Source organism: Ascaphus truei, chromosome 2 (genome assembly GCF_040206685.1).
Source record: "Ascaphus truei isolate aAscTru1 chromosome 2, aAscTru1.hap1, whole genome shotgun sequence".
Lineage (NCBI taxonomy): Eukaryota > Metazoa > Chordata > Amphibia > Anura > Ascaphidae > Ascaphus > Ascaphus truei.
Window position 1 is genome coordinate 226501778 of NC_134484.1, and position 27196 is coordinate 226528973.

At 41.4% G+C, this 27196-nt stretch overlaps 1 protein-coding gene across 1 annotated transcript in view; it reads left to right on the forward strand.

Annotated features, from left to right (window-relative positions):
• The window catches only part of MYO10 (myosin X), a 258726-nt gene that overhangs the window by 99091 nt on the left and 132439 nt on the right, over positions 1-27196 (forward strand). Inside the window, exon 3 of the mRNA XM_075585926.1 lies at positions 19057-19215. Coding sequence (XP_075442041.1) covers positions 19057-19215 — 159 coding nt within the window. The remainder of the gene's footprint in view (positions 1-19056; positions 19216-27196) is intronic.

Here is a 27196-nt window from a genome sequence, read left to right on the forward strand (position 1 = left end):
AGAGAAACTAAATACATTATATGGAAGGGAAGGGGAGGGTTAATTCCCACTTGTGATGCTAACCAGGAGTAGGCAATGTTTGATCATGATATAAAAATATAAACAACTTCATAGCATAGGACAGTTCATAAGACTCAGAATTCCAGATAGTCCAATGTTAAACACACTCCCATAGATTATGCCACTAGCCATATAGGTAAGTCTTATGTGGTGGTCTAGGTAACCGTGTGTAGGGCTGATCACATAAATGAAGTAAATGGATTACTCACTGCTGACCTTGGGGATATCCTGGTCCTGTCCTGCGTGCTCCTACCAAGGAACAATTGAAGAGAGTACAGGGAAAACGGCGGTGCATCTGCTGCTGCTGCTGCTGCTGCTGCTGCTGCTGCTGCTGCTGCTGCTGCTGCTGCTGCTGCTGCTGCTGCTGCTGATTGGAAACCACAAACTGCAAACCAATAAAATGCATAAAAATGTTATGTTCACTAAAATAATACCGTAAAAATGTCCACATTTTAAATAAATGTCATTTTTTTTAAAGTTGTCAAGTTAAAGCTGCAGTTCAGGCGCCCGTTTTTTTTTTTAGGTTTTTTTTTAAACTTCAATAGTTTCCTGTGGGCAATCTCTACTTACCTAAAAAAAACTGCATAGCTGCCGGTCAATTCGTTCTCCGTCTATTGATCGGCAAAGTTTGGCAACATCTTTAAATATGGGGAATGTAAATCGTTGCTATAGGAACAAGCATGCTTGTTAAAATAGAATACAAGAAAATTGGTCTTTCAAAGTTGCTAAAAGTATTTTTTCTTACTACAGAACTGATTTATTAAAAAAAATACACACATGCAGGATATTGACTGAACTGCAGCTTTAATTAGACTTTGTATAAATCATTAATTCAATATCACACTTACTGTACAATATCTATGTATCATTTTGTTTGATACACTCTCTAACTTGCCCTGCTCCTCCTGCCCCCGTGAAAATCCCCCAACCCCCCGCCTATCCCAGCCACGCTGTGATTGGCTAAAGAGCATTACGTGGCACGGCAGCAGCGCGAAAATGTAAATTTTCACGTATCTGCTGTGATCTGCTGCGCCACTGCGCACTATATTACGGGCCTAAGTCCTCAAGAGCCACCAACAGGTCAGGTATTAGGGATATCCCTGCTTCAGCACAGGTGGCTCAATCAGTAGCTCAGTCATTTTGATTTAGCCACCTGTGCTGAAGCAGGGATATCCTTAAAACCTTACCTGCTGGCGGCCCTTAATAGACTGGAGTTGGCCACCCCTGCTCTAGAGCAACTTGGCTCATATAGTTCGGTGTCCATAAGAGTAAAACTCTTACTGAGTAACACTCATATGATATGACTGAGCAGCACTGTTTGTCAAAAATGGATTAACAGACAAATAAACAAATTGTAGCTGCTAAGTTTGAGTAAGAAGGATGTACAAGCAAAAAACTACAATAGGATTTGGGATTGTCTTTCTAAGATAAAATGGGCGGTGACATTAAATGAAGGCATGCATTATTTATTAAGCGCATCGTATAAACACGGCATGAATCATGACATGTGTATATATATACTGCAGGTTTGAACTAAAATAAATGTGCATAGCGTCACACATCATTTAAGATTAATTTCATTCATAGTTCCCAATAACGCAGTTCTTGTTATGAAAACAACAGGCCAGTGCCCTTGTCGGTTTTGCGTTGACAAAAATTCCAGGGTTTAAAAGCACACAACCTGATGAATGATTGCTCAAGTTAAAGAATGGGGATATTGATCGGCCCTCATTAACATTGGTTCATGGACATGGCAGAGTATTGCCTTTCTGTATTGTACATGAATAATTCTATTAATCTTCTACAGTTGACACTGGAGCTACGTACTCGTTGAGATACTAATACATAGCCAAATACTTAAAGCTGCAGACCAAGCAATATCCAACATGTGTGTTTTTTTTTTTAATAAACCAGTTATGTACTATGAGAAAATACTTGTAGCATTTTGTTTTATTTTGGATTCCACCTCTATTATTTTTGGAGAATGGGACTTTTACATCAGCCAGGAAGTGGATATAATCCCCTCCTCCCCTCCTGTCTCTTGACATGATTAGTGGGACTCTGTAAAAAAGAAGCTATCATGTGCATTCATGGTCTGTAAAATAAAAATTCAAGTAGAATAACCAGCTGGTTAATTAATCTTAGGTAGTGTAAACTTTAGCTTCAAATCAGCAAGTATCTTGGGAGACGCGGAGTGTCCCTGGAGAATTAACATGTTTCGGAGAACCCCCCAATTCCCATCTTGGAAAAAATGAGTAGAAGCGTATTGCTGCTTTAAGTGGAATTCTTTCTAAACACTATTTAGAAGTGAAACATTAGTACATTCTTTATGAAAATGTTGCTTGTTCTGGAAAAAGAGAACATTGTGAAATATATTGCAGCCAGAACGAATGTGAGGGAAAGATCATGTGAATTAAAATAATCTTTGCAGAACGGCCATGTACCGAATCTTCTTCTGGGAATCAGCGTGTGAATAGACAGCATTGTTTCAAATAAATGCAATCATATCACTGTCTAAATCCTAACTAGATAAATGGTCACATTGATATATTAAATATAAGTACTAGTTAGAAAGAGATGCTCATGTATCATTTACCGCAAGGAATTGAGGAGCGATGTGTGGCTCTTCTTGTTGAGTTTTACAGTAATGAGTCGATCGATCGTTGGGTTGGTTTTACTATAGCTCTTTATCACAGCGGAATGAGCTAATGGATAGAGCTGTTACTTAAAGCAGTGAATACTAAACATGGGAGTGGTTTTATCCCTGTATTTATTAAATCAACCATAATACCTTAATAAAAACCCTCTCATGTCCTAGAGTACTAATGGGCCTACTCTTACTCACAGTGATATGTGTACACACGAAGAGTAGACCTGTGAGATATTGAAAACCCTGGAGCCGCTTTGGTCCATCAAAGGCATCATAACCTATGACAAATATTTGCTTCTACGGGAACAATATACTGTAGATGCTAAACCTGGAAGTACATCCTAAACATTATAATAGATGTGCTGCACCTCATTTTAAGCAAGAGTAGCCAACACAGGATGTTGAACCATTAATTAAAGAATATCCAGGTTAAAAAAAGGGTGTAAAAGCATGTTAAAAGAAATAGGAAACACCCTTTCTGTTTGTTGGGTGTAAATAGAACGCTGCTTTCATTTACCCCAAGATATTTGCTGCTTAACAGCATGAAACTTATTTTATCTGAGCCATCATCACTAACATTATTTTAATTAGCATATGCCGTATAACACGGGTGCGCAAACTGGGGGCCGCGAGATTCTCTGTGGGGGGGGGGGGGGGGTTACAGAGGCCTCGCGTTCTTCCCAAAGGCATTTAAATAAAATGCCGGGGAAGCGGCGAAGGCCTTTGTAACTTCATTTACCATGGCTCAGATGGCTTCTGGCGACGTGTCGCCATGGCAACACGGCATCAACAGGCGCCGCATGGTCACGTGATGCCACGTTGCCATGGCAACGTGACGGCAGAACGCTGGAGCCAAGGTAAGGAGGAGGCGAGGAGGGGGAGAGTGCCAGCAGGGGAGCACAGGGGAAAAATATTGCGCACCAACCACTGCCTTATAAGACAGTACAAAGTAGTACACTGCTGCATCTAACATTCACAGGCCTTTTCCTGACCAATAATTGACTTTCTAGGTATAAAGTCCCACCTAGCACCACATTAAAGTTATAACAGCAATGTGTTTAAAGGCCTCCTGGCAACTGACACACTTAAAACAATAATGTTTCTGTGGTAACCATATGGTTTGGAGCATTTTTCATACATTTAGCCATTTGTTTCGTAGAATTTCCTTTTCCTCTAGTGAAGTGTCACCACCTTACTTTCTTATTTCTTATCATTGGGAAGCCATAAAGATGCCAGTGTTAGCCAAACAGCTAAGAGCACAGGACAATAGGTGATTGATTGTGAATAACAGTGAAAATAAAACCCACAGCACACCAAGTGAATGCTTCACTTTAATGATGGCTAAATTTGTAATAACTTTGGGTTGTTTAATTTTTGGTCTGTCAAATGTGACCCTTTTGATCACAGTCCCTGCTTTGGACCTAGTTTTGTTTGTGCTGTTTAATCACAGCACTATGTTTGCAGGCTACGGTGACTTATATTACAGTGCCTATTAGAAATAAAGTAATTTAGCAGAGCTGTAATACATTGTACCATTTAACCTATTCAGTTGTGATAACAATATTGTAACCAATGTGGTTAACTTTCTCCTGTGGGAGTAATCTGTGTCTAGGGTTGCCAGGTGTCCAGTATTGAACCAGACAGCCCGGTATTTGGTTACTCTGTCCGGTAAAAAATGAGAGATAATACCGGACATGTATGTGTATGGCGGTATTACCTCTCTGTACATGTATGTGTATGGCGGTATTACCTCTCTGTACATATATGTGTATGCCGGTATTACCTCTCTGTAAATGTATGTGCATGCTGGTATTACCTCTCTGTACATGTATGTGTAAGCCGGTATTACCTCTCTGTACATGTATGTGTATGCCGGTATTACCTCTCTGTACATGTATGTGTATGCCGGTATTACCTCTCTGTACATGTATGTATATGCCGGTATTACCTCTCTGTACATGTATGTGTATGCCGGTATTACCTCTCTGTACATGTATGTGTATGCCGGTATTACCTCTCTGTACATGTATGTGTATGCCGGTATTGCCTCTCTGTACATGTATGTGTAGCCATGTGTAAAAATGGTGTACATCTCTTTCTCATGCTGGAGTATAGGCCAGAGAATGGGCCGCCTAGATCGTACAGTATTACTGTAAAGGATGCCAATGGTAGGGAGGTGCAGAAACCAGACCCTAGGCACTATTATTAATTCAAGTTCTCCTCAGGAGCAGTGCAGTCTTGCAGGTCAGGATGTACTGTTATGCAATTATGTTGATGCAGAAACAATAAGTTTTTGGAATAATGTTTTTCTATGATAATACATTGTTATGTTGTTATGTGTTGCAGTGCTACCTGAAAGAAGGTTCCACAAATTTAGATCCCAGCCGGGGACATTGGGTTCCACCAGGGGGAGATTGTAGCCATGTGTAAAAATGGTGTACATCTCTTTCTCATGCTGGCAGTAATCCTGGTAAGTAGGCAGGGTTGCCAGCAACAATCATGGAGGTTTGCCCTCAAACCCTGGTGAGGTGTCATATGTAACAAAGGAAGTGATACCATGCTTCGTGTCCACTGTTAGTGACACACAGGTGAGTCTGTTTCTGGAGGTTATATAAGACACAGCACTGCCTAAAGATGGTGTTCTAGTAAGAGTTCTAGTAGTGTTAACAAAGAGTATCTGCAGCAGTTCAAGGCTGTCAGAGTCAAGTGCAAGCTAACTACACACTGTGACCAGGGACCTGGCACAGATGGTGATCTCCCTTATGGGAGAGGTGAACCAACTCTATTAAGAGAGGAGGAACCTTCTGAAGGGGGTACCTCAACAAGATGAGCGGCTAAGTACGACCGCTATGAGGGGCAGTCTGCTTATGGAGATGACATTAAAGATGCCCTGGTTCAAAAGATCCCTTCTGTGTGAAAGTGAAGTTATTCCACAGGAGGATGCACCAAGAAGGAGTTCCCCATCAGATACTTCCCCTGCAGCCGCAGAGATCCTGATGGGGTGGAGGCGCTGTAACCGAATGTGAGTAGGACTCCGAGCACACTACCTCAGGCGCCTGTCATGGTGATATTCCCCATACCAACCAAGCGGGAGACTCATGAGTCCTATTGCCAGCAGGTGCATCACACATCACACAGACATGTAATGGGGCCATTAGACCACCGGGGCCAATGTGGGATTGGGTGGGGGCCCGTAAAACCGTTACATGTGTGTATGCCGGTATTACCTCTCAGAACTTAGTAACCGTTGTGGGATTTCCCTTGAGAAAGGATAGAGCAGGGCTGCTGCTGCTAGGGGGCTGGGCAGCTTCCTCCATCCTGATTGGCAGCAGCCAATCGGGAGGAGGTGGCAGGAGCCTGGGGGTGCGGCCAAAGAGCAGAGGAAAAGCATGGAGCAGAGAGAGGCGAGGCTGTGTCCTGTGTGTATTTGTTTTGATATGTCCTGGTGTGTTTGTGTGTGTGTATATATTTGTACTTGTACTTATAGTGTGTGTGTGTGTGTGTATGTGTGTGTGTGTTCTCAGGCTGTCCTGTGGAAGTGATAATGACAGGGGGGGGAGATGAGAGAATGAAGGGAGAGGGGGATGAGAGGATGAAGGGAGAGGGGGATGAGAGGATGAAGGGAGAGGGGGATGAGAGGATGAAGGGAGAGGGGGATGAGAGAGGATGATGGGAGTAGTGTGGGAGGGTGAGAGGCTGAAGAGGGGTGCACCATGGTGTATTTTATTGTATATCTTTATTTATATAGCGCTAAAAGTGTACTCAGTGCTTCACAAAGTATACAGTACGGGGAATTATAATAATACAATAAGCGCATTAAAATCAGACAATAGGAAAGGAAATCCCTGCCCCAAACAGCTTACAATCTAAGTAGTATGATGGGAGACTTACAGAGACAGCAGGTGAGGGAATAAGTGCTGTAGATGGCAGTGTTTGGCCACAATGGGTGGTAGCAGTGACTGGGACAATAGCCATGAGTGCAGGCTATTGGGATGCTTGATTTGTAGGCGAGTTTTAAGGTTAGTCAGTATTAAATCAGAAGGTTAACACCATTTACAAGGGAAGAGATGACAGGGAGTCGTGGGTGAGATCAGGTGTGTATGTCTGTGTTCAGGCTTAGGGGAGATCCCCAGCAGCGGGAAGGAGTAGATAGAGGGTGTGAATAGAGGATTTGTGTGGGTGGTTTTTATTGCGGGGTAAAGAAGTTGTTGGAAGAGAGGTATATAAATAATGGTGCAGTGGTCTCTGCATTAATGGGCCAATAAAACAACGAAAAAGGAAAATATTTATAAATTAAGTGACTGGTGAAAATGTACAGATATACCAGAGATTTGGCCTGATCTGACCATGGTATCTTCAAAAGGGCATCAACAAAATTCCTGGGTCCTCTCTGGCCAGCTGACAGAGGTGACAGAAAGGACACCATTCATATCCTTACAGATTTACAAAATGTACAAGGATTCAAATCTGGCACAAACCACAATACATTATGATGTAGATTTGTGACGAGTGGAGATACAGGATTGTAATGACAGTAAATATGAAAGGGTGTCTGTATTGCATATGTCAGATATTTGTTTCCCTCCCAATATTAGGCGTAGCATTGTCAAGACTGATTTCTATGCTTTTGGCAAAATCATCCGAATGCAAGGATGAGGGTAACATTATTCTAGGGGTTACAGGGAAGAACGGGCTATTGTATACTCCCACATGCATTTGGGTTTAAAATCATTTTCTCTCTCCCAGCCTTAAATGTCACAAAAGATTGATGAGCGGAAGATAAGACACACCCACAAAAGGTTGGTCTGTCCTGGCCACAGGCAAAGTTTTGAGCTTTAAAAGAATGGGTTTGAATAAAAAAATCATAATTCAACAAAGGGGTGTAACATATATAACATGTGAGTTATGATATCTTTAATTAACTTCAAGAGCTCTTTGAAGGGATCTTATATTGTTCATTGGTAACGTATATGTCTCTGTTTTACGCTTTATAAAAATAAAAGGTTTTCATATAATTATTCTAAAATGTGATAAGTACTGTCGTTGGGCTCTAATTGATTGAACCTAGTACCTTTTTGAAGAGATTAACCGCATTGTCCGACACATTTTTCTACATTAGGTTTTTATGTTAAGTACATCTTTTCCAGTAGACAGGGGATCAAGGACTCCTGAGGGTAAGACCTTAAATTATTCTGGGTGGTGGCCGTGTAATTAAGATGTAGTGTGACGGTGTGGGGGAGTTATTGCTAATTTTTAGTGCCATTCATGGAGGTGAGTAAACTGGATAGCTGGATTTTTTTTATTCCCTTTCACATACACAAGTGCACACGGGTAGTGGAATTTTTGTTATACATTAACTGAAGGGATTTAAGAAGGCATGTCCCTAAATGTTTTAATGTTTTACCATAAAATAATTGCTATATATATATATATATATATATATATATATATATATATATTTTGTTTTTAATGGGGGTGTAGAAATAAGAACTGCAATATGAGGTTTTCATAAGGTTAAGCTGTAGTGAAGGATGCACTGCAGCTCTTTGTTTTATTTAGAGTCACAGCTAAAGAGCTTAGTTATTAATCTTGCAGATTTTAGGGGTTTAATCATTATCTAGCTAAAGATTTGAAAGCAATCAGTGCACATGATCATTAATAAAAAAAAAAGTATAAAAAAAAAAGTGGTAGGAGATCTTTTTTTTTTTTTTACCTTTCTTGCTTTACAACATCAAATTTAGAAACTGCAAGTACATTTTGTTGTATTGTAATAAGAACTGCTGAATGTTCACAAATAAAGAACACTTATTTTTTTGTTCTTGTTTAGTCTACATAGATTTATTATATTTCTGTTGTTACACTGATAACGGAAGTTTATTACACTTGGCTTGAAAAAGCATCAGTGCCACTTACATGGTTGCTTTAACAAGTGGTCGTCTGATCTCCAGTGCTATCAAGGGCCTCAAAAATACTGGACCACAGGATTGCAGATAGCTGCCACTGCAGCTCCTGTAACCTATTTACCATGTGGTGGCTTCCTTTAGCAGGCAGGCAACAGATAAGATACTACTGAACAGGAGGGACTAGAAGGTGCACAGCTCCATGGTGGGAAAAAAGGCTAAAACACTGCTGGTTAAAACAGGTATTAAAATTGCATTAACAAGGTGTGCATAGCAGAAAACAGTACAAAAAGTCTAACGCATTTCGCGTCCCCGGGAGCTTTTCTTCCACCACAGAGTTATGCACCTTCAAGTCCATGCTGTTTAGCTGGGTCTTCTTGAACTCTTTTTACCATTGGAAGCACGCCCACAGAGTTTGGATGAGCCAGGTCTTGAGAGTAAAAAAACTGTCCCATAACATTGTTAGGGATATTGGCCCATGTTATATATCTCTGCATACTGTGCAGAGGACATTGTTGTCTTATGCTCATATAGAAGTTATAACAAAAGGTACAAGATGGGGGAGGGGGTAGTGGAGTGGACACCTTGGGGGACTCATTCATCTGTTCCCTTTTGCTCCCACCCCCTTATTAACTCACTATATATTCAGTGTTGTAGTTTATGAGCAGCCACGCATACCCATATACCGTTCTCACTTATCAATGCTACTCACTGAGTTCAACACATCATAAATATGGTTGTCCTCTGACTTATATGATGAATATATCCTGCTTGACTCTGTAGCACTAATTTTGGATCATTGGTTCTCTCTACTAAAGATTACAGAGAAGGTAGACAAGCAGCAACAATTATTTATGTTCAAGTAACATTTTCTGAATCAGAATATCTCCCACAGCGCAACCACTGAGGTCTTACCTCTAGGGGATGATTTGCTCAGCTGCTATTTGCTGGAAAGACACAGGGGACAATATGCCCCTTGGCAATGTCATTGTCAACGAGTCAGTAATTAAATAGAATGCTGCTGGGGTGTGCAAAATGATTTTTACTGACGTAACAGTCCGTCCCATCTTCCAGTTTACTGGCACATATCGTAGGTGAACTCGGGGTCTCCTGGTGGTAAGACTGGAGACCCACCCAAGCCAGGTAATGAGAAAATAATTTTTGGGGGGGGAGTGGCAGGGGGGGGGGGAAAGGGGTAGTTGCTTTAATTTTTCAGGGGTCACTACTTGGATATTTCTTAAAGTGTTTAAGTGCTTATGAATGTTGTTTGTTATGATATGTCATACATAAGAATTGTTGATAGAATATTGAGCAGCCATTGAGGGGGAAAAAAATGTGCTGATGTAGCAGTAATTAATATCTGTCAGGCTCCAGAATGTCTTGAAACCAGCTAAAGAACACAAAAAGGGAACTGCATTAGTATAATATGGTGACATGCAGGACTCTGCTCTGTGAACAGTGTGTGTGGGTTTTTTTTTGGGATGACCTTTTCTGATGGGTTAATTAACCGTTGTACGGTTGACAGGATAAAGTTCTTATCACATCTAGGGATCTATTCATTAAACTCAGATAGTCATTATGGATCATTAACAGCTATTCATTTAAGGCTGTTAGTGATCAGTAATGGCTATTGCACTTCAATGATTACAACCCTTTCTGCTTAGGAACAAAGACGCTATTATTGGTTAAATGAATTCATGGTAAGGTACCAATTTTATATTAGTATTGCAATAAAAATGCCAAATAATAAGAATATACTGTTTGATGGGCTTAACCAGTATACACAGTAATTATAAACATTATACTTTGTATAGCTGTGTTATGTTTTACAGGTTGAGTAAGGGAATTCTCTCCTTTACCCAGAGTGGATCCCGCACTCAGGCCATAAACATTATTTGGTTATTGGCTTTAAGTAGAAAGTCATAGCACTTTATTAGCTGTATGCCCAGTTTTCTGTATTTTACATTGGTTTGAAGCCAATTAATAACTGTCCTGATAACAAGGTTTATGGGAATGAGGTGCTCAAGCGAAGCAGCCTTTTCCAATGATGTAAAGTGTATGTCCATAAAATGTAGATAGCTGGCACTCACAAATGAAAGTAACAAACATGTATTCATTAGTATACTGTAGGTAGATATTACGCTGTGGCCCTATGTTTTGATCTACTGACTGACCTTTATCATGGTAACATATCCCTGTAAAATACGATGTGAAATACTTTTCCAGAAAACATAGATAACTGGTACTCAAAAGGAAAAGTAACAAAACAAGTATTTGTTATAATACGTTATGGCAGGGATTGAAAATTTCCTTCTGGCGCCTGAGTTGCAGCGCTGACTGATCTGTCAGTCACCACCGCGACCGGCAACAGTATGCCTGATCCTGCTTCACTAGAAAAACAGGACAGGGCGCAAGCGTCTGTGCCCGATGTGTGATTCACAGATGGTCACAGCTGCACCACTCATTGAGGAGTGGGGGGGGGGGGGGTTAAGGGGATCAGAGAGCAGGAGGCAGAGGCGCGAAGGCTAGGGGAGTGAGTGAGGCTGAGAGCTCCAGTATTCTGTCCGGCCCTGCAAAATGAGGCCTGTGTCAAGGGGAGAGAATAGGAGTTTCAGAGTGCTGTGTATGCTTCAGTGTGTGTCAGTGTGCTGTGTTTTGTGTGCAAGTGTGTCAGTCAGTGAGTGTGTGTCACAAATACACACTGACACACACTGATGTACAGAACTTCCACCGCTGCTGCCAAGATGGAGGTTGCCAGAAGATCAACCTCTCACCACTCAACAAAAGTTTGGCTCCTAAAAATTGTAGCCCCTTATGTTTTTACAATTTTTATCCACCCCAGTGTTCATAGATAGTATATGGTGATTAATTTCAAACCCATATCAATATACTATATTGTCTGTGGACCACAGGTTTTTTTTCCCATTATGTACCTACTTCACAAAATATATATTTTTTACTTTCAATGTTCAGTGACTGCTTCATTATATGCAAAAGTATTTTACATGCGACCCGATTCAAGGTACCCTGGTGCTTCTTTGTTTTATGAGAAAATATTTATTTTCTCCTCTATTCACTGTGCAGGTTTTTAGCTGATAAAAACAAATCTATCTTCAAGTAAAATGCAAATTTCCATGCTGCAAAAGGGTAGTTTTCGCCAAATTACTTATTCACTGACTCTTCTGTAAAAGACCAACAATAAAGGGCTTGCATGGAACGATTTGGTGAATTTCGATCACCTGCTCCAGGCTGGTGTTATGACAGTCCAGAAAAGAAGCACAGGTACGCACCAAGGTAAGGGTATAATAATATAATGTAACAACAATAATATAGAAACTTACATATAATTAAAACTTAGTTCATCTCCAGGTCTAGGCGATGTCTTCATCTGTTGGTACCGTAGATCAGGTAAGGGGGCGATATCCAATTCCTTACGAATGACAGGCCTGTGCGCTGGGGCTGACCGAGGCACTCACTGCAGTTTCAACTCCGTGTGTATCGGCGTGGTGTATGATGCAGTGCGCATGCGTGGGAAAGAAGCCCCCTGAAGCTGTCTGAGGATGCCAGTTCGTTGGGGGATCGCGACCGGAGTGAAAACACTTGAGTGTATGCCAGCCACCAAGATTAAGGTAAGCTGGTTACACAATTTGCGATCCCTCAACGAAATGGCATCCTCGGCCAGCTACAGGGGGCTTCTTTCCCAAGCATGCGCACTGCATCACACACCACGCGGATACACGCGGAGGTGAAACTGCAGTGAGTGCCTCAGAGTCAGCCCCAGTGCACGGGACTGTCATCTGTAAGGAATTGGATATCGCCCCCTTACCTGATCTACGTGGAGCCCAACAGTTGAAGACATCGCCTAGACCTGGAGATGAACTAAGTTTTAATTATATGTAAGTTTCTATATTATTGTTGTTACATTATATTATTATACCCTTAACTTGGGCGCACCTGTGCTTCTTTTCTTGGTTGCCTGGTTCTGCCGACGGAGTCTTCCGTCGGGATCCATCTTTGGAGTGGGGGGAGACACTTCGAACCACAGGAGCTGCAAGAGGAAAGGGGAGAAATTACTTTTCTGCACTCATAGGAAGCAAGAGCGCGGACTGAACATTCTTTGACTGGTGTTATGACAGTCTTGGCTACTTTTATAATACCTGTAGTAGTGATAATTATGTTGCCTACAAGGTCTGTACAAGATTGTTACAATAGAAATATGTATAATATGTATATATGTGTATACACCATATTGGATGAAGTGGTATACAAGGTACAAGAATAAACCATACGAGCCCCATGTCCATGTCTTCTAATTAACAGTACAATTTGTAGATTTATAGCAGTTTTTCACTAGCTAAACTGCTCGCTACTACTATATATATAAAGTGTTGTGTAGTGACCCATCTCAGTGTAGAATGGAATATTAAGAGAATGAGAAAGTTCACCCTAGACGTCAACTTTGGCTTCTTTCTTTTTTGCCATAATTTACATTTTGTCTTGAAACAGTTCACTTGTATCATTTCTAGGCCATAAGCCGTAAGGTGTCTTCCAGCATTGTTTAGTAAATATATGTCATTATTTGTTACGGCCTTCTTTCAATTGACAGCTTTATGATCTCTATGTGAGTCTTATTATCTTTTTTTTTAGTATTTCAGAAGTACTGTATCTGCTTGTAATTTGGGATTTATGGAGATAGAACAAATTGGTTGAACTACGGAGGGATCATTTTTTGTCTTTCAATGATTGTAACATGAGTTCAAAGATGACATTAAAATGAAAACATGTTGAATATATTTTATAGTACTCTATAGTTTTTTTTTAAGTGTCTTCATACAAAAACTGAAAAATATAACCTGTGACCATTTCCAGATGGCATCAGAGGAACACATGCTGTCAACATACAACCTTCTGTCATCCAGTTATCACGTTGCTCAGGGAAGTTTCAGATCATCTGGCACAACCTGTTGACTTCCTCACTGATAGCATGGGAGGGATCCATCCGCTTAGCACTTCATCCTGTCATCACGTCGAAGTTATAGCAGGGAGATCTTAGTTATTTGCCTGCATGATTTATGTTTTTAAAGAAAGAAACATTAACTCGATTTACTTATCCAGATTTACCAATATGGACGAAACACATTTTCTTGGCTCCTGAACAGTACTGAGCTGAAAATTCATGATAACACATTGGAGGTCAAAAAAATATGTTTTGTAAGGAACTTGTCAGTGTTACTGACTTCATTAGAAAGATCCAGTCACCCTTACAGCAGCACTTCCGCCTGGACAATTTATTGTTAATATTGATTACTAGCTGAGAGACCCGGCGTCGCCCGGGATGTAATGTTCCCGCTCCTCTCTCTCCCGTCCCTCTCTCACCCCCCTCTCTCTCTTCCCCTGTTTCCCCCCTCTCTGTTTGTCCCCCGTTGAGATCAATCCGGTCCCCCCCCCCTTTACAGGTCCGGTCCCCGCCCCCCTTTTACAGCTCCGGTCCTCCGCCCACCCTTTACAGCTCCGTTCCCCCCCCCATTACAGCTTCATGCAGTGTGTGTGTCAGTCAGTGTGTGTGTGCGCGTAAGGTAGTGTGTGTGTCAGCCAGTCAGTGTGTGTGTTTGTGTGCGTGCGTCAGTCAGTATGTGTGTGCATGCGTCATTCAGTGTGTGTGTGCGTCAGTGTGTGTGTGCACGCGTCAGTCGATGTGTGTGTGCGTGAAGCTGTGTGTGTGTGTGCATCAGTCAGTGTGTCAGTGTGCGCGTCAGTCAGTGTGTGTGCAGCAGTGTGTGTGTGTCAGCCAATCAGTGTGTGTGTGTGTGTGTGTGCGTCAGTCAGTCAGTGTGTGTGTGTGCGTCAGTCAGTGGGTGTGTGTGCGCGTCAGTGTGTGTGTGCGTGTCAGTCAGTGTGTATGTGTGCGTCAGTGTGTGTGTGTGCAGCAGTGTGTGTTTGTGCGCGTCAGGCTGTGTGTGTGTGTGTGTATCAGCCAGTCAGTGTGTGTGTCAGTCAAGGTGTGTGTCACTCAGGGTGTGTGTGTGTGTCATTTAGGCAGTACGTGTGTCAGTGTGGTGCGCCCCCACCCCTCTCCCCCTCTCCCTCTCCCCTCTCTCTCAGCTGTTGCCCGGCCGCGGGGGGTGGGCGGGGGGGAGGGGGAGTTCTGTGTGTGTGTTCTGACTCTTCCCCCGTCACCCCCCGTGCGGAGCTGCTGATTGGGGGGGGGGTGGTACCTCCTCGCGCCCTCCGGTGCTCCCTGTGATAATACGGGGCCCGAGGAGAAGAGCCGAGAGGGCAGGCGGCCGCGGCGACTCGGCAGAAGGCGGCGTGAGCGTGCGCTGCTGCTCGTAGGTATCAGTGCTGGCGGCACCGGGGAGGCTGGGGTTTGCTGTGAGGAGGGGGGGGGGGGTGTGGGGAGAGGTGAGGAGGTGGCACGAAGGAGCGTGCGCCGATGGCCATGGGTAGTAGTGCTGGCGGCTTCGGGGATGTTGGTGTTTGCTGTGGGGGGGGGGGGGGGGCGGGTGTGGGGAGAGGTGAAGCGGTGGCGCTGATAGCCGTGGGTAGCTGTTTCAGCGGCGGTGTGTGACCAATGAGGGGCGGGGGGGCTGACGGAGCAATCTGATTGGCCGGAGGCTGAATGACAGACCGACGGACCAATCAGATTGCCCATAGGGACAGCAACATACAACGTTTTCAAAAATATATATATAGATTATTTTTTTACATCATGTAGGGAACCATGAGTCTTCTAGAGTTAAATTGCATTATTTTCAGTTCTGAGGACTCCTGGTTCCTGAGATACTTACCAGAGAAGACAACCCTCCTTGTGGGTGTCTCGGATAGAACAAACAAACAAATAAGCCCTACAGCACTAATTTCTTGCAAATAAACAAAGAGGGACATTAGATAAACATTGTAAACTCCCTAAAAGCATGTTTTTACCATGGGAATTTTCAAAGTTTAATACAATATGATTAAAAAAAAACTATATTTATCCACATTAGATTTTAATCAGATGTGTTAAACCTAATAACATGAAATTGTACTTAGTTCTCAGGACTGCAACGTTTAATGGCGTTTATAAAAATAGGCTACTTACTATGTATTGTGTACAATATGAATAATTCTTATATATGTCATATGTCAATCACAACTGAGCTAACACTGCTACTTTTATTTTATATATATATATATATATATATATATACATGCAGCTTTGTCATCAATATGTAGCCTTGAACATTAATTTAAACTACTGTACTTCAAATGTAAACATCATGAAGAAGCTATTGTCAGTGGCTGAATCAATGCTACAAAGTAAAACATAACCTTTTGTTAGGTGAATGCAACTAGAAGCCACCAGTTCATCTCGAGTTGCGAGAAACTGAGTGTACATCTTTAATGTTTTGTTTCATTTACAAGGGTCTAATGTACTATTGCTTGAACATCATTGCTATACAGTATGTAATTGTTTTAAGGGGGTAATCCCACATAGTCGGCACGCACGCTGAAATACTCTTGCTAAAGCCTGAGCTTTTTCATGGCTTTGCAGGGTATGCAGCGGGCGCGATTTGGAGGCGTGGCAATGAAAATTTGGAGGCGTGGCAATGACGTTCCGGCACGGACGTCACTTTCCTACCTCACATCCCGATGCCATCGCGCAAAAAATCACCTGTCTCTGTGTTCTTGAATTTCGCGCCGCTGTGAGCTCTGTCTGATGTGCGCGCTGGCGCCATCTATAGGCATCCTCAAAGAGGACAATAGATGTGATCGCGCAGCGGGGGTGCGCCTCCCCTCCGTTCCGCTCTGTCTGAGTAAGTATAGACGCAGCCTTACACTGGCAGTACAAGCACATGCTGAACACACAGTGACATCACAGATAGGGAGTAGCCAGAGGAAATCAAGCCTCTTCCTAGTCTAACTTTGAAAAATAAATTCAAAATACTTATAGGTGTCCGGTTTTGATTAAAAAGGTATCAATTACCCAGATGAGACTCCTTAAACATGTCACTTGATTTAGTTCACTTTGGTCCTAGGAGAACTTTTTAACCTCAAAGATTTCCATGTACAGGCAGTCCTCGTTTTACAACGCTTCGCTTTACAACGAATGGCTTATCCAACGCTATGCAATGCATACCTATGTTCATTTTTACAACGCCAAAATGGCTTATCCAACGCTCTTACGACGCTTTGCAACGTTGTGTATGTGTGTATATATATACACATTCACATAAACAATGTTGCAAAGCGTCGTAAGAGCGTATATATATAATATTATGCTATATAATATTATATTATACTATATAATATATTATTTATTATGTTGTATTATATATATAATACAGTATATACACTATATAATTTATGTGTGTGCTGCATATCTTATTGCCCGCATAAAATATTTGGTGTATTTTAGTGTTAAAAATGCCTTCAGGAACGGAACCTTTCATTTAAACAGTGTTCCTATGGGAAAACGTGTTTCGCTTTACAACGTTTCGCTTTACAACGCCATTTTGAGTAACGCATTGTGTCGGATAACCGAGGACTGCCTGTAGAAGAGATTTTTGAGATTTTAGACACCGCTGAACTCAGTAATACATCTGTTTCATAGCCTGCAAAAAATCTACTTTAAAACAAGAGACCTATATCATTTTGCTGCCATAGATGTATGGTGCGGTTCCTCTTATTGTGCAGTGGTTTTCTGTTACAGAAATATTGGTTTAAAAATTGGAACAATGATGGAGAATAGTTTACATGGCTGCGCACTTTCGTATTAATCAACTTTTTGCTAGGTTTTGTATATTCCTTACAACAAAGCTTATTAGTTGTCAAAACTTTTTGTACAGAACTTCCATTTCTACAAAGAGTTCATTTTCAGCCCTTTCTTCTTGAGAAGCGGGTATAATGCTATGAATAGCTGAACAGCTGAACTGCTGAATAGATAATGATTGAGGAATACACAATATAAGAAGGAGGTCATATGTACAAATATAATTATCAGTTGAAAACAAAAACATTAATTTCACAGGTCACAAAGAAGTCATATTTTCAATCAAATGATTTGTTTCTATTAAGTAAGCCAATTAATTAGTCTGCTAAATGGGACTGAGTCTTTAACACAATGTACTATCAGGCAAAAAAGACCTGTGTCACTTAGCTTGACTTTCTTGCTGCCTCACCTACATGGGACTAAAATGAATAAACAGGGGGAGTCTGTTTTTCATCATTGAGGTTGATCACAGAAGGTTTTCTGCAAAGACATATAAGGAGCGTGGCTAGGTAGTATATTACCACATTTCACTATAGGACAAATAAGTTTGGAATGTATGTCAGAGGTTAGATTTATGTCTCAGGGGAACACATGCCAGAGCATTCAGTATTTGGTTCCACAGAGAGCAGGAACACATATTTAGCTCCTGATAATATTGCAGTGAAGAATCACTATTTTCTCATATGCTTGAAGTATATCAGGTGCAATACACTGTGATAAATATTGACATTTTTATTGTATCTAAACTAAATAGTAGGACAAGATAAGTAGTTGCTAAATCTATAGTGTCCTTGGACCATTAAAGACTGGCTTTTTAACCTTCTCTCCACAGGATGTCACATTCCACAGCTTGTAATGTGAGCCCAGGGCCCCACACTCTCCCATAGGCTACAGCTTAATTATAACAGGTTTAGAGTATCCTTTATCCTCACTCCCAAACAAACCAACCGAGTATAAGCACTCCACATTGCCGGCTTCTTAATGTCGTTTTCAGCAGTGTACCCTAAAATGTAAGTAGCATCTCCTAGTCATTTCAGATGTTTAGTTCACTTTATCGTACATATGATAACAGCCAAAGAAAACCTACATAATAAAAGATACTACAAAAATGAAGAATCTAATAATATTTATCGTCCATAGGGTTGTAGATAGAAGTTTGCAGGACCTGTTGAACTTACAAGCTATGTTATAGTACCCAAGGCACAGGGAGATAAGGTGGCTTGGCCAAGGTCACAGCTATTTGAAGCAGGCTTTCTTGTTGCAAACCTACTGTCATTGTTTTCAGTTGGTGCTTTTACTCACTGAGCCACTCCTTCAGTCCAGACAATAATAATACCACCAGCATTTGTGTGGTTTCAGTAAATATTGCACTTTATTAAACAGAGTATATCAAATTGCTGCTGTAAGGAGGAAGACAAACCTTTTCGATGCATATGTAAAATAATGAGGCCCATATTTGGAGATAATGGGTTATAAAATGTCTTATGGGACAGTATCACTTAATAAATATAGGCGATGGGTATGTATAACCAACACCAATACCTACTTGTTCAACCAAACATCATGGAGCATTCACAAAATAATACCCAATATACTTTTATAAGGAAGCACAATGATAACTTTTTATTAAAAAAAACTGGATTCTCCAGAAATTATTTTGAAACTCATGGTTTTCTTGTTTTGTGATTTTACAGGTATTCACGTATAAACAAAGCACAATTACTCATCACAAGGTGACCACCATGCATCCAACCAGTACTGACGGTGCAGAGGACATGGCAACACTGGGTGACCTTCATGAAGGATCCATCATGTACAATCTTTTCCAGCGATACCAGCAGAACAGAATATATGTAAGTTCCCGTTCTACCTACTTCACCAATTAAATGTCATTTTACCTTCTCAAAGAAAAAAGTTCCATATATTATTTTTTTTTCTTCAGTATTTTACTTATTTAACTTTTGGTTTAATACGCTTTCATATTTAATAGACATGTTCAGTATGAAATACATTATAAACTGTAGTTAGCATTTTTATGATACAAAAAATGAGGAAACCTGTATCTGAGGATAATTTGTGTCTCTATTGGTGAAAGAAACTTTAAACACACATTTTGGAGACCTGTAAACGTCTTAGTTATTTCCTGGATTTATATTCCTCTTTGGAGGGGGCAGTCAAGTCACTTAGAAAATCTCACCATCATTGGAGATCTTGAAGTTCATGTCATACCAGTTAACAGGAGGAAGACATCTTTTTACACACATGTTTTTGTAACATTGGTTGAAAATGAAACAGAGTTTGACATTTTAATGCCTTTTAAACACATTTGCCATTTTGATTTTTTTTAAGTACGTCTTTTTTTCATCTCATATTTATTTTTGTTCACTTGCTGTTAGGTTTTCTAAATGCAGAATAAACATTTAACTTCATAGTTGCCATGGGGGAATGCAAATGTATTGTCAGCCTATTGTACAATTAATAGAAGATCTGAAAACATCATATTGTTTGCAGACTATCATAACTATTGTCAATAAATGTAACCTGGTCATTAAATGTACACTGTGGACAAGCTTATATTTTCTAGTATGTTCATATTTTCTAATATACAGAATACTACATATTACCATAGTGAGATTGCAGGAAAACTGACATATTTCTTGTATTTGTCAATTTCAGTTTTAGTAACATGGCCTAATGTAGTTTACAACAGAAGTGAGGATAATGTAAAGATTATAGTAAAGCAGCATTTCAGCTGGCAGACCCATAGAGTTATATTTAAAAATTTTGTTTTGCCTGTTATATGTAGGTGAACTAACCCGAGGTAGAAATACATTTTTGTTGGTTTAGCGCATTATTTTATAGCTGAAATCAGCAACTTCGCCTCCCCTGCCACAAAAGTGGAGCCATGCAGCTGTCAGTTCTAGAACAAGTAAAGCTTGCTAGGTTAGTGAGGAAATGCTGGCGGGACATTGAGGTCACCCTCAGCAGTGGTGAATATAGCCTCTCTGGTTGTAGAAGTCAGCTCTCATATTTCAAATGTTTTTATGTTGTATCATACTTGTCAATCTCTAAAATCTAAAGAGAAACATAGTATATTAGGAGCAGTTTAGTCGGTTAGTACTCATTGTGATAGCAGTGTGTACTGTACTTACTCATGGAAAGCAGCTTTCCCCCACAAAGTGGAGTATTTATTTTACCTTATATGAACCAGGGCTCCTCTGGAGCTGAACCACTCAAGCTATACATTTTTATTTTTATTTTTGCCGGTGCTTGTAAGGAAAAAGAAAGATGGCTTGAGGGTCACTCAATCAGCGGATGCAATGTCATCACACTGTGATATCACAGCTTCCTATCAGCCGCCAGAATGAAGCTGACCCAAATGACCATGTTGTATATCCCGGACAAGAGTTATTGTAATTGCAAAGTTTAATATCTCAGGAACTGGGGAGTCCCTTTTGCGTGTGGAGTGTTACGGTTCAGCTCCAGGTGACCCCACTATTATTATTATTATCATCATCATTATCATCATTGCTTATTTGTAAAGCACCAACATATTCCGCAGCACAGAGACTTGATGATTACATAAACAGTGTTACATACAAATAAGGACAAACATGCACAAACAGATGCAAAGAGGCGGCGAGGGCCTTTCTCGTGAGAGGGAATGAGGGGTAATGTTGAAACAAAAAGGTAAAGTGGCTGCTCATTATGGGATGGAGTGTACATCAGGTTGGAGTATGATGCAGCTCGACAGCTGATCTCATTAAGGTTTGAGGGTGGGGATGTTAGGGGATGTTACATAGCATGGCGATTGGTCTAGCCTCACAGCTGGTCTCAATGGGTTGGAGGGGGGAGGGAGGAGTTGGATGTTAGGGGGATGCCAGATAGGCTTCCTTGAAAAGGTAAGTTTTCAGAGAATGTTTAAAAGTCTGAGAGCTGGGGAGAGTCTGATGGTGGGTAGTAGGGAATTCCAGAGAGAGGGGGCAACACAGGACACCTCTTGTAGGTGGGAGTGAGTGGAGGTGATAAGGCAGGAGGAAAGGCGGATGTCGTGGGCAGAATGTAGGGGACATTTAGGGATATATTTGGTGATGTAAGCTGAGATGTACGATGGGGAAACATCATTGAGAGCTTTGCAAGTCAGAGCTAGAGTTTTAAATTTGATTCTAGACAAATTCAGTTTGTCGTTTTGTTCTCCAATGCAACTATAACACACATCACTGCGAAATGCTCAAAGAACTAGATTGGTCATCACTCGAGTCTAGGCGCAAAGTTCACCTTTCCTGTCTTGCCTTTAAATTCTTTATGGGCAAGCTACCCAGCTATCTGAACAAGCTCCTCACCCCTACCACATGCAGCACTTATCACCTGAGATCAGACTCCAAAAGACTGTTCATGGTCCCAAGGCTCAACAAAGTATCCGGCCGCTCCTCCTTCTCTTACCGTGCACCCCAAAACTGGAACAACCTACCAGAGACTCTCATATCCACCACCAGTTTAAGTTCTTTCAAATCTAAGGCTGTCACACATTTTAATCTGGTCTGTAACTGTTTCATACGCCCATAATATATATTTTCTTTAACTGTGCATGAAATGTCTTGTATATAATGTATACCCTGTTCATTTATGTAACTGTATTTGTAACCATGTATTATTTGTCTTAACTCTGTGCCCAGGACATACTTGAAAACGAGCGGTAACTCTCAATGTACTGTCGCGGCCGAGTTTATTCTAACATTTGCCCGGTCTCGGCCGCGACGGATACCGGGCGCGCGCCGAGGTTTCCCGTGCGCGTGCCGAGGTTTCCCGTGCGCGTGCCGGAGCCTCGGAAGATCGGTCCTCCGATCGAGGCACCCCCCTCTCCGGGTCCACCGGAGCCCCCCACCGCCATCCCCCACATTAGAGGAACCCAGGGCTCCCTCGCACGCTCCCGATGAAGCATGACCGCGCATCGATGACGCGCGGCACGCCGAGGGAAAAAAAACAGCAAGCCGGGAAATCTCCCGGCTTGCGACACTAGCCAAGTTAGAATAAAGTGTGCCGCCTCTGTATTACTTCCTGGTAAAATATTTTATAAATAAATAAAATAAATAAATTCAAAGTCAGTGTAGGGATATGCATAGTGGAGCAGCAGAAGTGGAGCAGTGAGTGAGGTAGATGAGTCTGGCAGCAGCATTTTGGATGGATTGGAGTTGGGATAGGCAGACAAGTAAGATGCCAACTATGAAAAGGTTGCAGTAGTTATGGCAGGACAAGATGAGTGAATGAGGATTTTAGTTACATCAGGAGTGGGACAAGAATGTATCGTGGCAATATTTCGGAGGTGGAGACACGAGGGACTGAATGTGAGGAATGAAGGAGAGATCATAGTCAAAGATGACCCTTAGACAGCGGGCTTGAGGGTTGATAAGATTGTGGTGTTATTGACAGTGAGGAAGAGTTTGGGTGTAGAGGCGGCAGTGGAAGGGGGAAGAGTATTAGTTATGTTTTGGACAAGTTAAGCTACAGGTAACAATGGGACATACAGGAGGTGATTGCAGAGAGACAATTGGTGACACAGGACATGAAGGCGGGGGAGAGGTAAATTTGGGTGTCACATGCATAGCAATGATGCTGAAAGCCAACAGATTGTATTAGTTCACCAAGAGAAGAGGTGCAGAGTGAGAAGAGCAGAGGGCCAAGGAAAAGTCTGGCTTGATCCTAGCACAGAACGAGAGTGAAGAGAAGGAGACGCCAGAGAAGGAAACACTGATTGATCGAAAAATGTATTGTTTCAAATAAGAGAATATATTCATATATATGTGTGTGTAAAAAAAAAAAAATGAGCGGCACAGGTTTGCAGCTTTGTTTCTTATTTATTTTCGGTCTCTGAAGGATATGGAAAAATGTAGTGCAAGTATTTTGTCCTGCATGATTAGCACATTGTTACTGTTATGTTATTACGTCCTATTATGGCTCAGCTACAGTATTTTTCCTAAATAGTTGAGTAGGACGATCTTATTAACTGAACTGCACAACCATTTATTGTACAGTATCAGCTATAATTCCATCTATCGCTCGTGCTGTGCTCATAGTAAACCTAAGTGACATCTCAAGAAACCAGGCAGTATCAATCTCCCTTTGTAATATGCCATAGAAAGAACTATGTGGAGAAAATATAGCTTGGCATTTGTGTCACCTTTGGTGGGAGAGTTGGCCAATGAAACTGACAACAACAGTGCAGAGCAACTGTGAGCTGCAAAACTGGGAAAAGCAACCACAGAACAGTGCTACTATGTCCTATACTGTTCACTGTATAAAGAAGTCAAAATGAATTTGCCCTCTAGAGATCCTTTACTAGGTTTCTTTGGGTGGCTCCAGTTGAGACATGTAAAACTCTGCCCATTTCTTGGTGATCATTTTTGTCATGTATTGAACAAAAGTGCAAAGAACATGTAATCATTTTGTTAAAATTGTGAATTGTCTGTTACGAAAGAGAATTAGTATTGGTAAATCTTGGTAAGTTTTTATAGAATAGGAAGAGGCATTTTTAGTGAACCAGTATTAAAATTACCTGTAGTACACCGATTGCTTAGATTAAATGACTATTTTTTGGCAATTTCTCCCAAAAGTATTGATTAATTGACATTTATGAGAATGGAAAATTTGCTTGATACTTATAAACTAGCCTACTTATATTCTACCTCTAGGTTAGCGGTGCGCAAAGTGGGGGGCACAACCCCCGGGGGGGGGGGCAGATTTTGCTGGGTGGGCAGTTGCAGAGGCCCCACGCTTCCCCCCCAGGCATTTAGATTAAATGCCGGGGGATCGCGTGAGGCAACTGTTTACTTACCGGGATTCAGCCGGCTGTGTTGGGTCGCCATGGCAACGACACACCGCAATGTGAAGTGACTTCACATGCGTCAAATGACGCCGCGGGTCATGTGATGCGGATGAAGGTAGGAGGGGGACGCGAGAGCCGGGGGGAGAGAGACAGGGAGGCGCAGCACTAAAAGTTTGCTCTCCCCTGCTCTAGGTCATAACACAGGAGAAAATACATATATTCTTAGATATACAACAACAAATGAAGCACTCTAACTAAATCAAAGTCCAAACTTGAATAAAGTAGATGTGGTGCAGCGTGAAGAGTCGAATTGTTCCCAATTCCCAGGAGCAATAGATGTCCAAAGTCACTGGTGCTTCAGTGAAACTGGTCCTCCCGGCATCCCTGGTTTCCAGTTTCACTGAAGCACCAGGAACCGGAAGTGACAAATGGAACGCCGACCAGTTCGGCAAGTGACTGTCGCGGACACCGGAGGTTGCGGAATATCATGAACTAGTCTGTGCCCTTATTTTAATATTGTTTTGTGAAACCACATTCCTGATATTTTATATAAAGCCGAATCTTGGAAAAAAGAAGTCCTTTGAATATTGTGATGACTTCATGGTGGTGAGGACGCTTAAAGATACCTTTATATGCCTGAGACAGGCACTGAACGTAAGTGCATATCTCACCATCTATAGACACAAGTATTGTGTTGAGAACTTGCTTCACTATTGTGCTCGTTTTATTCTTACTCTTTTTTTCCTAAGAAACGAGGTGCGCTGATTACTTTGGACTTATATATTCTTAGATGTCATTGACATAAAAATACATTTTTCCCCAACTGCTGTGTTAATATTTGTGACATTGTGTTATTTTCCTAATTTACCTGAAAAGAAAGATCTCATTAGAAAGAACTTGATTCCTTCTTTCTAATTTGGCACGCTCAAAGGAGTATCATTTTTTGATGGCTATGGTGGTTGTGTGCACTATATTCTAAAACAAAAAAAAACATTTTAGCCGTCCTTGCCAGCCCTGTCCTTGCCTGAGGAAGACTGTAACCATCTGGTCAAACTATTTTGCTGAACCAATCACATTTTTCATGTAACCATTTCTGCACTAACAGACACATGTGCCAATAAGACACTTTTATTATTCCTCTGACAATATTTTTTTTCATTTAATGCTGCCTCAAGAGAAACAACAAAACATTAATTGAACACATAAGACATGGGGAAAAAAAATACTTATTTTAAGTACAGTACACAACAAGAATATGAAACATTTTCCCCACACACTTCTGATATCTTGTTTAATTTTTCATTGCCTTCCACAGGGCGACCCTCTTTATAAGGCGACCCCCCCTAATTTCAATAATAGCTGAAACACACACACACACAGTCTTTGTGTCTGTCTGTCTCTGTCCATCTCTCTCAGGCCTGGGACATGGTGCAGGGAAGAGCGCTGGGCAGCACTGACGCTCATGCTCTCCTGAAAAAGCAGGAGATTTTTCTTGTCCTTGCATGAGCGCCAGCGAGCGCGCTTGTGTGCCGGCTGGGAGGCGGGCGGGAGGCGAAGCAGGAGGCGGGGCTAGCACGCCATGTCACGGCGCCGACGTCACGGACTGCCATTGGCTTCTGGCAGTCACGTGACCGGGCCTGCGCTTCCCTCAGCGGCAAAATTTAAACATGCATGTCTCCTGCATTTCCACATGCCTCCGCACGCCTGCTGAAGCGCAGTCTAAAGCCGCGCTGATAGGGATAATGTTTCCCCTCAGCGCGCCTCAGCACGGTCTTTTTGACCATGTCCGAGGACTTAGTTTGAGCTTCCAGCCAGAAGCAATATGGCTGCTTCAGGCCCCCAAGGTGGAGCTTGCTCCATTTTACCCACCTACCTCATACATCCGACTGCGGATGGCAAGGTGGACAGGGCCCGATTGTAAGGCGAGTATGTACTTTTCAACTTAACTTTATTGAAAAAAGCTTGCTTTATAATCGCGCAAAACTGGTTTATTGTTGCCTTCTTCATTTTATTTAAAATTATAATTATCAACTTTGATATTGCAATAAAATGCATTCCCCTAAAGGGGCAATCCAAGCAGTTTAAAAAAATAATAATTTTTTGCTTCAATATATGCAGCATTTGATTACCTTTATTGAAAACTTATTACCTAGACTGTCGATCGATTAGTTCTCCCGGGATCGGTCAGCAAAATCCTGCTTCCCCGGGTTCACTAAATGGCCTCCTTTCAGTTTCAATCAATCCTTCAGTCAGTCTAACTCAGCAGCTACAATGTATCCTTATATTACTAAGGTAACAGTATCTATTGTTACAGTTTGCAGCTCAAACTCCTGGGAATATTGGCAACACATTATCACAAATAGGAAAGTGTTAGAAAGATCTTGCACTGCTGGGGAGTTGGCTAAAACCTGTTATAGAAATCAAAAGATGTTCAGTATATTACAAGTCATTAAAATGGCATTAAGAGTTGATTTTTTTAAATTAAAAAATGGAGTCGGTATTATCTAATACTACAGATCTGATTTATTTAAAAAAAAACACCCACATGTAGGATTGCTTCTTTTTTTAATCCACAGTGATAATTTTATTTTTATAAAAGGGGCCGTTTTTTGTATCAGGGCATAATTTTTCCCTGTAGCTATTCCTAGTTGTCACCATTATTACAGGGAGTCTGATTTGCTTCAGATTTTTATTATATTTTGTGCTTGTGCACAAATACAAGAAACGTTTTAAATCAATATATATATAATGTATAGCAATTTGAATCAGTGTATAGCATTTAATGAAGATCTGTAAGTCAGAGAGGTGTACACCATACGGGTAACATTGCATATGACATGACTATCGGATTCCTTTACTACCCCCTTGAAGCCTCAGCCCCCCCACCCAGAGCCCAATAAAAACACTGACTCTGACTTGGATGTAAACAGCCGCAGCATTTTATTAACATCACAAACCAAATCCTTGCCAGCCATTAATTATTTCATTATTGTTAACACACATATATAACA